Consider the following 12,342-nt stretch of genomic DNA (forward strand, 5'->3'; position numbering starts at 1 on the left):
TCAGATTGTCGAAATATAAACCTAATTACATTTTTGTATATATGGCTTTCATATCGCGTATACATAGTTATTATACAACTTTTAAAATTTACTGGTAGTGTCATTAGCTCCAATGATGCTGTTAGAAGTTTTGTTAAGTTTTCTTAAATTAAATTTGTTTTAAGTTTAATTAAGTTTTAATAATTGAATTAAGTTTTATTAATTAAATTAAGTTTTATTAATTAAATTTATCAAAAATAACCAAGTTCTGAAGCCAGAGTTACTAAAACACGGGTACTCAAAAATTTTAACCAGAAAGACAGATGATAAAGAACATTGTTTGTAACTGCGTCACTTAAATTTCATATTGGGGAGACCGGGGCTTATTGGCTCGGTTTTTACTCTATGAGCTCTGTAGCCCTAACAGTACATTTTTTAAAAAATATTAAAGTGTAGTCTTAAAGAGTATGGATTAGGGTATCTTATAAAACTTGCATTCATTTACAAAAAAAAATTCTTGGGGCCTTTCCGGACCCTCAAAAAAAAAAAAAAATTTGCGTCAACTTACCCCACCACGGGGTAAGTTGGCGCAAACTATAAAAATTATTATTAATGCACTATTAAGTGCAAAATTAATAGAAATTTTTTTAAAATTAATTTTTGCAACAATTTTATCCCAAAATTTAATACTACTTTTAGCTGGTACCAAATATTAGTCCGTATAAAAAAGCCAAACAGTAGCCCACCTTTTATCTGTGGAAAAAAAAACTAAAAAAATTTTTTTTTAATTTTTTTGTAAGAATAAATATTTTCAATATTGTTAAAAATTAAAAAAAAAAAAAAAAAATAATAATTTTATAAAAATAAATATTTTTTTCCATTGTAAATGCTATGAGCCAACTTACCCCGTGAAAAATTTGTCAACTTACCCCGAAAGCTTTTTTTTAATAAACAGTCTATAGATCCTGAAAAACGGCAGGTTTGAAAAAAAAGTCTGACTGGATATAGTAAACCAATTGTGACTGGAACTTTTACAATAATTTTTTTTTCATACGACTGAATATTTTCTTTGTAAAGTATAAAGGAAGCGATGTTCTAAAAGTTACGTTTTTGTCCAAAAAATGCATTAATCTCAATATCTCCCATGCGCATGCGCGAATCCTGACAATACTACAGTGAATGATGAAATGGTCAATAAGGAAGTTTCTGAGTAATTTTTGTCACTTTCTGATAAAAGGCTCTAAAGATAAACGCAGTTCGTCAACTTACCCCTGCGGCCAACTAGCCCCGGTCTCCCCTACCATTTAAACGGATAACTAACGAAATTACGTTATTGATTTTTTTTTATCCCAGGCGGAGTAAGAGTAATTGGAAATAATTTAATACCGTTTTTATATAATAAATTTATTCTAATAAATTTGAACAATTGTGTGTCATTCTAGTGTTCAAAATGTAGGTAAAGGGGAAATTTTTACTGAATCATTGAAAAGGTTCAATTATGGATGATATTGGTCCTCGGCAAGTGGGACAATGAGGTGTGTTGCTTTTCTAGACTTGTTGAATGCATGGTTGACAAAACAAAAAATATCTGCAAGGCATCACCAAAGCATTTCGTTCATTGACGGTGCAAACAATGCACTTTGGTGACTCTGTTGAAGTGGAAGTTGGCAAAGGAAGACTCTCACCAAGCTCGTCCGTTAAGTTTCATCCAAAGCACTAAAATTGTTTAAATACTTCAAATACAATTTTCCATATTTCATTGAAAAAGACAGATTATCAAATAAAGTTAAGTTAATTAGTTTGGTAAAAAGGTTAAAGAAGGTTGATAAATAAGAAGCGGTATACAAAAACTTGGAAAATTATCTTACATAGCTTTGAAGTTTTGAAAAAGATATGATACTGTTGATAGGAATCTCTCAGTTGTCCAAACTCCGTCTCGAAGGTTTTTCTCAAAACAACGCATTTTTTCAATTGCACTATAGTCGCGTTGGTCACGGCGGACTGGCTGATTGCAAGCAAGCTGTTGAAGCTCTTGAATTGTATGCACTATTACATGCTGATTAAGCAATTCCATAAACTGCCAAAATCCTCTATGCCGATTACCCATGTTTGTTTTCAGACGTCTATTGAGACCTTCTGCATTGTTATTGGTTTTGTGATTCAAGCCATAAACACTGAACCCTTGTGGGGTCACTATATTGAGCCAATACCTCTCAAAATACCTTTTAAAAGCAAGTAGTTTGCTTTTGATTTTGCCACTGAATGTTTCAATCTCAATAAATCGAGATCCCCAAGCAACCAAGATCTTGTTTGCAGGAATAAGATAAAGTGCCATAACTTTTCGTGCCCACTTCTTTACTTGAATTTGGTGGTGGTATTCCCTCTGAAGACCAAGAATTGCTAATTGCTTGGTGATTGCATTTTCAAAATGAAACCTAAAGATAAGGATTTAAAGGAGATCATTAATTGATAACAAACTATGAGAAACTTTGATATGTTGGAAACTGGGACAAAGTAATAACAAATTAATAACTTATACCTGCAACCATTCACCAAGCTTTCACTCCAAGTTGTTATTAGAGCATTCTGTAGTCCTCGTTCAAAATCCGACATAATGGTGGCTGGAGAGAAATCTAAAACTTCTTTTATTTTGGAAAAAACAACCTTATATAGAGCCTCGGATTTGGATGTCATTAAAGCACATACAGCTGGAACAGATGTGCACAAAGGTGAGGGTTATCAGGATCAAAATTTATCTGATTCTCATCTGGAATTGGATCTTCAAGCACTGCTGAATACTCCACAGAAAATATCAAGAGCTGATACCTCTTGCTTTCCTCCATGCGTGGTGTCATGCTGGAAGTACAATAAATGCAACTATAACTTACAACTGTAAATAAAAGTGTTCTACCTAACGTTTTTAGTATATCAATTTTTTTGTCTTGTCAATTAATTACATCAACAAATAGAGGGGGTTCTGAACTTTTTTGACAATTGTTGACAAAGGTGAGGGGAGGAGGTCAAATAAAGTTGACGTCAACTATTTTACTTTACTTTATTTAATTTCATTACTCAAAAATAGAGGGGTCTGGGTGGTGGGTGTCTCTGAAAATTTGACAAATTGTTTATAGGGGGAGGGGGAAGGTAAAAATTGCCAAAAGTTTGTTGACGTAATTAATGGACAGCCCCCTAGATGATTTTTTCTTTGAAAAAGTAAAATGCTTCCATATAAATACCAGAATGTCCCATCAACAAAACACACTTTGGCCGATTTCGCCTTGTTAATGACTAACATATGCCCAAACAGCAATGCTACGTTGTCCTGTTCTGCAACTGATCCCAAGAAAATGTCTCCATAGCGATGACATTCTTTGTCATTTAGAACTTCAGCAGCTTCTTTTAGTGATTTTGAGTTCGAGGGCTCATTTAGCCTTCTCCTTTTCTGAAGACTTGGGATAATTTGAGGAAAACTAACAGATTCAGAAACAACTGCAGGAAACTCACTCACAGTGTTTTGAAAAATTGAGCGCAGGTCTTCAGATGTCGCTTCTGCTTTTTTCTTCATGGTACTTTTAGCAAGCAGCACTTAAAAATCTGTTTCTCTTGAGCTGCAACTGTGAACAGTTGTAACCTGAAGTTTATCTTTATGAATAAAAGCTCTGCCTTTGCAGTTCATTCTTGTAAAAAAACGGCACTTAAGATGCAGTTTATCTTTATTAAATTTATCTTTAGTGTATTCAAAATCACCAGACCAAAAAACTTTTGAGTTTTTTCTTTCTCCTTCAGTTTCACTATAATTTTATAAAAAGTTCTCTAACGACATTTTGGAATATTGAGTTTCTTAAAATTTTTTTAAATTTCAACTTTAAAAATTGAATTGAATTTCATTGCACGTGCAAACTAAACTGTTTATTGTGCTGCAAATTAAACTGTTCATTTAAACTGCTGTTCTCCGTTGTAGATAACTAACTTCGTGTAAAGTTAATGCGATATTTAGGTGAAAAGTTAGGATATTCATCGAACTCTTAAATTCATTTATTAACTCTTAAATTCATTCTTAATATTCATCGAACTCTTAAATAAGTTTCTTATTGAAAAGTGACTTAGTATTAAAAGTTTCTTAAGATTTTTTCCTAGTAATAGTTTTTCATACAAAAAAAAAAAAAAACTGTGATCAGAAAATCACATTTTCGATGTTAATCATTAAAATGAGTTTTCGATCTTATTCCGTCTTTATTTTTTTCGATATTATTCAGAAAATCACATTTTCGACGTTAATCATTAAAATGAGTTTTCGATCTTATTCCGTTTTTATTGCTTTCGACATTATTCAAAAAATCACATTTTCGATGTTAATCATTAAAATGAGTTTTCGATCTTATTCCGTTTTTATTGTTTTCGATATTGTTCCGCATTTGTGAATTTCGATACAAAAACTTTTCGATATTATTCTGAAAATCACTTTTTCGATGTTAGTCATTAAAATAAGTTTTCGATCTTATTCCGTTTTTATTGTTTTCGATATTGTTCCGCATTTGTGAATTTCGATATAAAAACTTTTCGATATTATTCTGAAAATCACTTTTTCGATGTTAGTCATTAAAATAAGTTTTCGATCTTATTCCGTTTTTATTGTTTTCGATATTGTTCCGCATTTGTGAATTTCGATATAAAAACTTTTCGATATTATTCTGAAAATCACTTTTTCGATGTTAGTCATTAAAATAAGTTTTCGATCTTATTCCGTTTTTATTGTTTTCGATATTGTTCCGCATTTGTGAATTTCGATATAAAAACTTTTCGATATTATTCTGAAAATCACTTTTTCGATGTTAGTCATTAAAATAAGTTTTCGATCTTATTCCGTTTTTATTGTTTTCGATATTGTTCCGCATTTGTGAATTTCGATATAAAAACTTTTCGATATTAATCTGAAAATCACACTTTCGATCTTAATCATTTAAATGGGTTTCGGTCAGTTATTTTTCGATATTAATCATTTTTTCGATCAGTTAATTTTCGATACTATTCCGCTTTCCCACCGCACTCCAATAAGCAAATCTCAAGACTGTTGAAAATCGTAAAATCTAAGAACACGAGGTTATACCAAATATTAAAATTATTACATGTGGATATGAAATGAAGAAATGAAACCGTTAACTGCAACAACGCAATAACACAATAAGCAAATCTTAACAAATTATTACACGTGGATATGATATGAAGACATGAAGCCGTTAAGTGGAATTTAGGAATGTTTTCTTTGTGTTGACTTGTATTATGCAAGATAACTGTAATTTACAATTGTTTTCTTTATTTCTTCTTATAGAATTAGAATGTAGAATATTTATATGTACAGATCCAAAAACACAACATAAAAGTTGGAGAGCCCGAAAAAATAAATTTTAATTTCGGAATTCGCTGGAAAAATTTTCGGAATTCGAAACTATATTATCAAAACGAATTCCGGAATTCTCGAATTTCGAGATGCAATCCCTACTTAAAATCATTTAAAATTACTTACTCATTTTAATATTTTCATTATTGTTGTTGTCGCTTTTTACTTAGATTTCTCTCTATCAGGGTAGAGCGGGGCACATCGGGTCAGTGGGGCATAACGGGACAGTTATATCTAAAGCTTTATATCTCAGCTAAAAAAAAATTTTTTTCATAAATTTTTTTATAAGACATTTTAAATTATTGGGCTTCATTATGGAAAAGTAAATTTAATTTTAGAAATACCAAAATGCATTAAAAGTACCGAAATGCATCAGTAAGTTTGCGAAAAACAAAATTTGCGTGTTTTCTTAAGCGATACAACGACAGAAAATTGAACTATCGCTAATTTGCTTTATTTATAAAAAGTTTATATTTTTCAGACAGTATTTTTATCCTTTTTTAGAATCTGATTTTAAAAAATTTCTGCAATTTAACTTTTTGAATAGTAATAATTTGAGTAAAATGACTTTTGTGGGGGCATATCGGGACAATAAGTTATTTATAGAATTGACAGTATTACTACCATTTAATTTTTACTATTTCATCTACCGTTTTGCCCCACCTACTTGTAAAGTGCAAAAATTTTGCTTGTCTAGAGTTTTGTTACTTTCGTTGTAGTAACTTATTTTTAGAATTTTGCTTTTTCGCTTTCTTATATCAATGAATTTTAGGAAATTTATAAAAAACAGTGTTGACAATAATAAGTTTGTCCGCAACTTTTGTTTCTTAAGTGTCCTTATATGACCCGCTCTACCCTAACTTGTTTTTATCTGCAAGTAACACCTGACCAAATGTAAAGTTTGACCAAACTTTGTAAAATTTTAATTTAAAGTGTAAATTTTTTTAATGGTTAAATAAAGAATTGTAAAAACAAAATTTTTTAAATTTACCGGCGTTTTTTATATCTATATTTTTTATACTATAGTAATATACATTTTAATATAAGTAGTAGTAACTTAAGTCTATTGGTAAAGAAAGAAAAAACCTTTCGCTTCAAATTGCTTATATTTATAAATTTTACTAATTTTTCATTTTATGTAATTGGGCGTCCCTTCTAAAACTTTAGAATTTTATTTTATAAAAGTTTTATTTTGATTATGTACAACAAATAATTGCAAAAAGCAGATAAATCTTCTCAAAATGGAATTTGGAGAAAGTTGTCACAACCGACACACAAAAAAAATCTCGCGGAGTATTCAAATAATGCGCGAAAATTTTTTAATGCTGGAAAAGAAAAGTTTTAAAATGTGAAAATTATTCTTTTTTTTTCAACATTTTAATTAAATACAATCTCTATAGTAATAATTTAAATAGTTTTAATATAATAAAACGATTAGAAAACACGACATTAGGTGGCAAGTTGGATACCTTCTCTGGCTATTTCGGTGATTAATTTACTTTCTTTTTCATCGTTAATCATTTGATTAAAATGATGATCAAATGAATAATTTTTTGAGTCTATGCCATAAACAAGTAAGTCTGGATTTTTTTCAAACAATTGCTGGTGCTTAAAAAAAGATTTATCAGTTAAATTTGCAGCAAACTAGCAAAATCTTAGCACATAATAAAAAACATTATATTTACCTCTTTTTCAATTTTATCAATAAAATTCATATCTTTTCCACTAACATATTGAAACAAATTTGCTTCCGTCATTACATCAATTCCACTCTTACTGAAAAATTGAACGATATTTCGACAATCTCGCAATAAAAAATGAAAAGCGTCAGGATGTATTGGTTCAATCGACTGACTGACGTCTATAATAAAACATTTGGAATCGTGCCAAAGTATATTGTATTCACTAAGATCAGCATGTATGAGTTCACATTTTTGATATAAATCCCTCATAGCCTGAAAAATTTATATTGTATGTTTCTACTAACAAACATAATTTTAACAAAATATTTCGACATAAACCTAAGCAAATTTGATATAAACAAATGGTTCGATTTTTATTAAAGCAATTGTTAGCAAGTTTAAATATAGCTAAATACTTACATTTATAACTTGCAAATAAGCATCTTCAAATTCAGTTTTACTCAAGCAAGCGTCTTTTAACTGAGGTGCTGGTAGTTGATCTTTTCCAATGAACTCCATAATGAGAATATGTTTGCGCAAGCCCAATACTCGCGGACAGATAATACCAGCTTCTAACATTCTGAACAATAAAAGAGAAAAAAGCTAATAACTGCTTGCAATATTCTGAAAAATGGATAAAAAAAATTGATTACAAAATCTTGATACATCAAAAACTTACCTAGTTAAATTTCTAAATTCTTTTTCAGCCCATAGCTTAATTATTCTTCTTGGATTTTGTTTCATATACCTGTCTTTAAAACGATAGTCATCTTTGATGTACTTTTGTCTCGTTTTGAATTCATTTAATGTAGTTTTGAAAACCTTTAGAGCACATTCTGAGGGTAGGGTAACGTCACCTAATCTGCAGAAAACCATTGCCGCATTACTAATAACTGCTACAATGATGGTAGAACATATTTATGAAAAAATAGACTTACTTTCCACCATTTGCATGAAACACTACAGCTTCTTTGCCTGTGCTTATAATACCGTTAAATCGCTCTAAAGTTTCATTATTCACCATTTTGTATATTATCAGGCGTGTATTTTCATCTAGAGCTTTTTCCTAAATCAGTTATATCAAATCAGTTTTTAAATAAGCTTATTGCATTCATAAAACAAAAACAGTTCACACTTTTAAATTTGTCAACTTACATGTGTTGAATGCTCATTTTTGTCGTGTACTCGGAAACCATTACGCTCTTCTTTGACTGAATGAACTTTTAATTTATTGTACACATGGTTAGGTATGCGAATATCCTTGCCAACTACATCGCCTGAGTTAAAACTCATAGGAAACTACAAATTAAAAAAAAAATTATAAGCAATAATATATGTAACCACAAAAATCATGAAAAGTTGTTGAAGAATGATTAAGAAGTTGTGGAAGAATGGTGAAGAAGTTGTGAAAGAATGGTGTAAATTGATTATCTATGAGAGAAAAAACTTTAGGCAAATAGTATCTGAAGACCTTACTCCTCTGTTTTTATTTAAAATCATGATCAATATTGATTTAGGAAAAAGTGAGGATTTTAGAGAGTTATTTTAATTATTTTTTTTACAAAAAAAAATTACTTGTTCTATGCTTTGTGCATTTTTTTTTTCTGATGTAAACTTATCATGCTTAGTAATAATGCCACCATCAGGATTTCTTTGCGCTAAAATATTTTACATACATACACTTGTTTACTTTTTATTTATCACATTTAACTTCTATTTTTAGAAATTAAACATTTATAATATAACTTATAATTTAAAAAAATTTAAGATTTTAAATAGTTGAAAAAAGTATTTTAAAAACACAATAACATTTACTTTCTTCTTTTTCCTCATCTTCTGAATAGCTGCTCTCAGATTCATCATTTTCTTCTTCGTATGGATGAACAGATTTAAAATTTTTAAATGACATTGATACTGCAGAAAAAATATTTTATCAATAGAAAACAAATATTTTAATAATGTATAAGTAATTATCAAATTTCTAAAAAATAAATCCTAAAAATATTGAATTTTTTCCAAGAAATCTCCCAAAGCTCTTGAGGAGGAGAATACTACTCTTTTTTTGAGAATACATCTGAGAACACTACTCTCTTTTTTTTTTTTTAACTTGACTTACAACTCTCTCTAAATCCTAATCTGCAAAATCACTAAATCCTAACCTCCAAAACGCAAACCTTGTTAAACACATTGTATAAGAAAAGTATGCATTTCAAGCCCAAGGAAATACTGCGCTCAACATTTAACAGTAACAGTGGCACTTTTTTGTTTATAAATTTATATCTGATTTGATTTTTGAATTTAAATATTAATTTTTCACTTACAATAATAGAGAACAGCAATGGTAGAGATAACAATTAAATAGTTTGATACTGAAATTGAATATTTATAGTATAAGATAGTACAACACATCCCTACACACTCTCCTAACTATTCCTCCACAACACTAAACCCCAATCCGCCACTGCTCCAGAAGTTTTTTTATTTAAGAGCTATATGTACCCCTTGAAAAAAATGTTCAAAAGAGTAAAAAGTAACAAGCATAAATATTATTTATATATTTATTATATTATTATATTTAGTAGTGATGTTACCTTTACTTGTTCCATTGTATTGTTTTTCAATACTTTTGATGAACATATCATTTTCACGATCAAACTCTAACTGCAAAATTTGTGCTAACAGAAGATCATTGTCTGTGTCATTGTCATTGCTATTGACTAAAATGTTACAAAAACATATTTATTATAAAATAATACAGTGTCAATTAAATATATACTTTGTTTATCAATTAAAATATTTGGCTTCCTCCGATTCTAAATAATAAAAATATAAAATATTTTAAATCCCGCAAAATTAAATTAATTTACTTTATGTTCTTCATAATGTTGTTTAATTGAACGAGCATACTATAGAATGCAATCAGGTGCTGATTTGTATTTTAATTAAGTAACTTTTAGGTGAAAACTTAAAAATTTTGAATTTAATATATAATTATATAATTGAGTATTACTTATGAGTGTTGATTATAATTTTTCTATAAAATCTGATTTTTTAAAATTTTAAACCTATTGATAAACTTTAAAGATAAAAATATGTAATTTTGTTTTGAAAAAACCAGAATCCCTACAATATTTTAGGTTTTTTGTGGGGTTTTTTTCATGTGCTCTTATTACTGCAATTGTTTGACAAAAATGAACACGCAAAAGTTTGGAGTTTACAATATGAAAGTGTTATGTTCAATTAAACAACACTTTGTTATAAAGCAACTTTTGTTCTACATATAAAACAATACTTTACTATAAAGCAACGTGACACATTAATTTATGATTACTACTGAAGCAATGTGACACATTAATTTATGATTTAATAATTTTTTACAACTATTGAAATTAAAATTATTGTTATGTTTGGGAGTTTTTGTATTTATTTTATTGTTTTTTAAAAGCAAAAAAAACAAAACAAAAAAAAAACACATAAAACAATATTTTGTTATTTAAGCAGAGGATTTGAACCTTTGATGACTATTACCTTTACCACTTCGCTTACCGCTATATAACACTTATGTTAGAGAAATAAAAAAATTCTTCTATAAAAAACTTATAAAGATATACCATTATAAATTATTATAGAAAAGTTTTTTGAAATTTTGAAATTTAAAACGCAAGTATAAAAATTTAAAATTAAAAATTTTTTAAATTTAAAATTTTGAGAAAACTTTTTACTGTTGTAATTGTTAAATGTTAATAATTATTTTAACAACTATTGTAATTAATATTATTGTTATGGGAGTTTAACTTTTTGCATATATATATAAGATTTTGTGTAAGAAAAAAGAGGATTAAAGTAACTCTCAATTAGTCATTTTAAACATATAAAAGCGACCATGCATCATTTATTGGTTACAGATCTTTTGACTTACAAAATTCATATAGTTATTGAACACATTAAACAATGTCTTTATGAACTGAATAAAATTTTATTAAATTATTGGTCACAACATCAAATACTATTACCAAATATCAAAGTATTCACATAGTGTTAATTAGGGAGCATTCGATAAAAGCTATTATGGATTTGTATTACACACATTCATAATAAATATAGTATTTAACAACAATTTGTTGGTTAAGTTCCAGTTTTGTTCTTTTATATTTTATTTTATGTTAGTTTATTATCAGTTAGTTTCAAATTAATATTAAATATTTGTCAAAATATTATTTTACTTCTTTTAACTTTAACACACTTATCAAGTGCATTGCTCTGAGATTTGCAACTTCTACGTAAATTTTTTAAAGAACCTAAAATAACTATTGAAATTTTTATCATTCTTGAATCAGCTGAAAGCCAATAGTCAATTTTATTTTTTAAAATTATGAACTTGTAATAAAAAATCAGTAACTTTCTGTTAGTAAAAAGCTTAAATAACAAATTTAATAAATACTAAGAGTTAATACACTTTTACCAACAGAAGATTGAATTTTGATAGATTTGAATAATAATTTATAGTTTACATAATGCACACATTAAAAAATATTTAAACCACTAACAAAATATTTAAACTGTATTAAATTTATTAAACTTAAAAAATATTTAAACTACATAAAAATATTTAAACTACTGGTTATATAAATACCTGGAAAATATTCTTTTTTTTCTTGAGAAATTTCTTGCAAAATTGGCGACTGTTTTTCTTCGTCACAATGCAATTGAAGCGCATACTGTTCGTCCATTACTTGAGAAAAAGTTGTCTTTTCAATATTTGTTTTACCCCAGGGACATAACTTATGAGAAGTAGTAGTGGTAGTAGACATTCTTCCAATAAAAACTTAGAATTCTAAAATAATTATTGGTCACAATTTTAAATTATTGCAAGCAGCCATTTAGCTTTCTAATATATGATATGCATATTTCATATATCAAAACTCAAAATACACTGTTTGATCTATACAGATGTACATAGCTATGTACATAAATCTATTATAAATATGAATATTATATATATTATAATAAATTATTGTACATAAATGAAACAGTGTAATTTGTAAAATTATAATTTCATCATAAATTCAAAAAAATTTAAGCGAGAGTTCGAATGATATTTATTATAAAATGACGAATGATATTTATTATGAAAACCGTGGCTTTATATTTTAAAAAACAATTACGTAATAAACGAACGACCTTTTATGTCAAGTTGTGGTGAAATACTATTTTGACGACGTAATTGTAATAATTTTTTTTTTTATTAATAATTTATAAAAAAAAAAGTTATTAGCAATTACG

The 12,342-nt window shown here is 28.0% G+C and overlaps 2 protein-coding genes across 2 annotated transcripts; both read right to left on the reverse strand.

Moving 5' to 3' along the window:
* Positions 1 to 1,815: 1,815 nt before the first annotated feature.
* On the reverse strand, positions 1,816 to 2,835 carry LOC136078985 (uncharacterized). The gene is made up of 2 exons (XM_065794762.1): positions 2,519 to 2,835; positions 1,816 to 2,414 (listed from the first exon to the last, which is right to left on the reverse strand). Exons 1-2 carry the CDS (start codon positions 2,671 to 2,673, stop codon positions 1,844 to 1,846), a joined length of 726 nt encoding a protein of 241 aa, XP_065650834.1. The 5' UTR covers positions 2,674 to 2,835; the 3' UTR covers positions 1,816 to 1,843.
* A 3,889-nt stretch (positions 2,836 to 6,724) lies between these two features.
* On the reverse strand, positions 6,725 to 11,972 carry LOC100213202 (serine/threonine-protein kinase RIO3). The gene is made up of 10 exons (XM_065795427.1): positions 11,693 to 11,972; positions 9,651 to 9,776; positions 8,875 to 8,973; positions 8,635 to 8,717; positions 8,215 to 8,358; positions 7,998 to 8,125; positions 7,739 to 7,921; positions 7,480 to 7,639; positions 7,063 to 7,332; positions 6,725 to 6,985 (listed from the first exon to the last, which is right to left on the reverse strand). The coding sequence occupies exons 1-10, from the start codon at positions 11,868 to 11,870 to the stop codon at positions 6,827 to 6,829; spliced, it is 1,530 nt and encodes a 509-aa protein (XP_065651499.1). The 5' UTR covers positions 11,871 to 11,972; the 3' UTR covers positions 6,725 to 6,826.
* Between the last annotated feature and the right edge of the window lie 370 nt (positions 11,973 to 12,342).

Source organism: Hydra vulgaris, chromosome 04 (genome assembly GCF_038396675.1).
Source record: "Hydra vulgaris chromosome 04, alternate assembly HydraT2T_AEP".
Classification (NCBI taxonomy): domain Eukaryota; kingdom Metazoa; phylum Cnidaria; class Hydrozoa; order Anthoathecata; family Hydridae; genus Hydra; species Hydra vulgaris.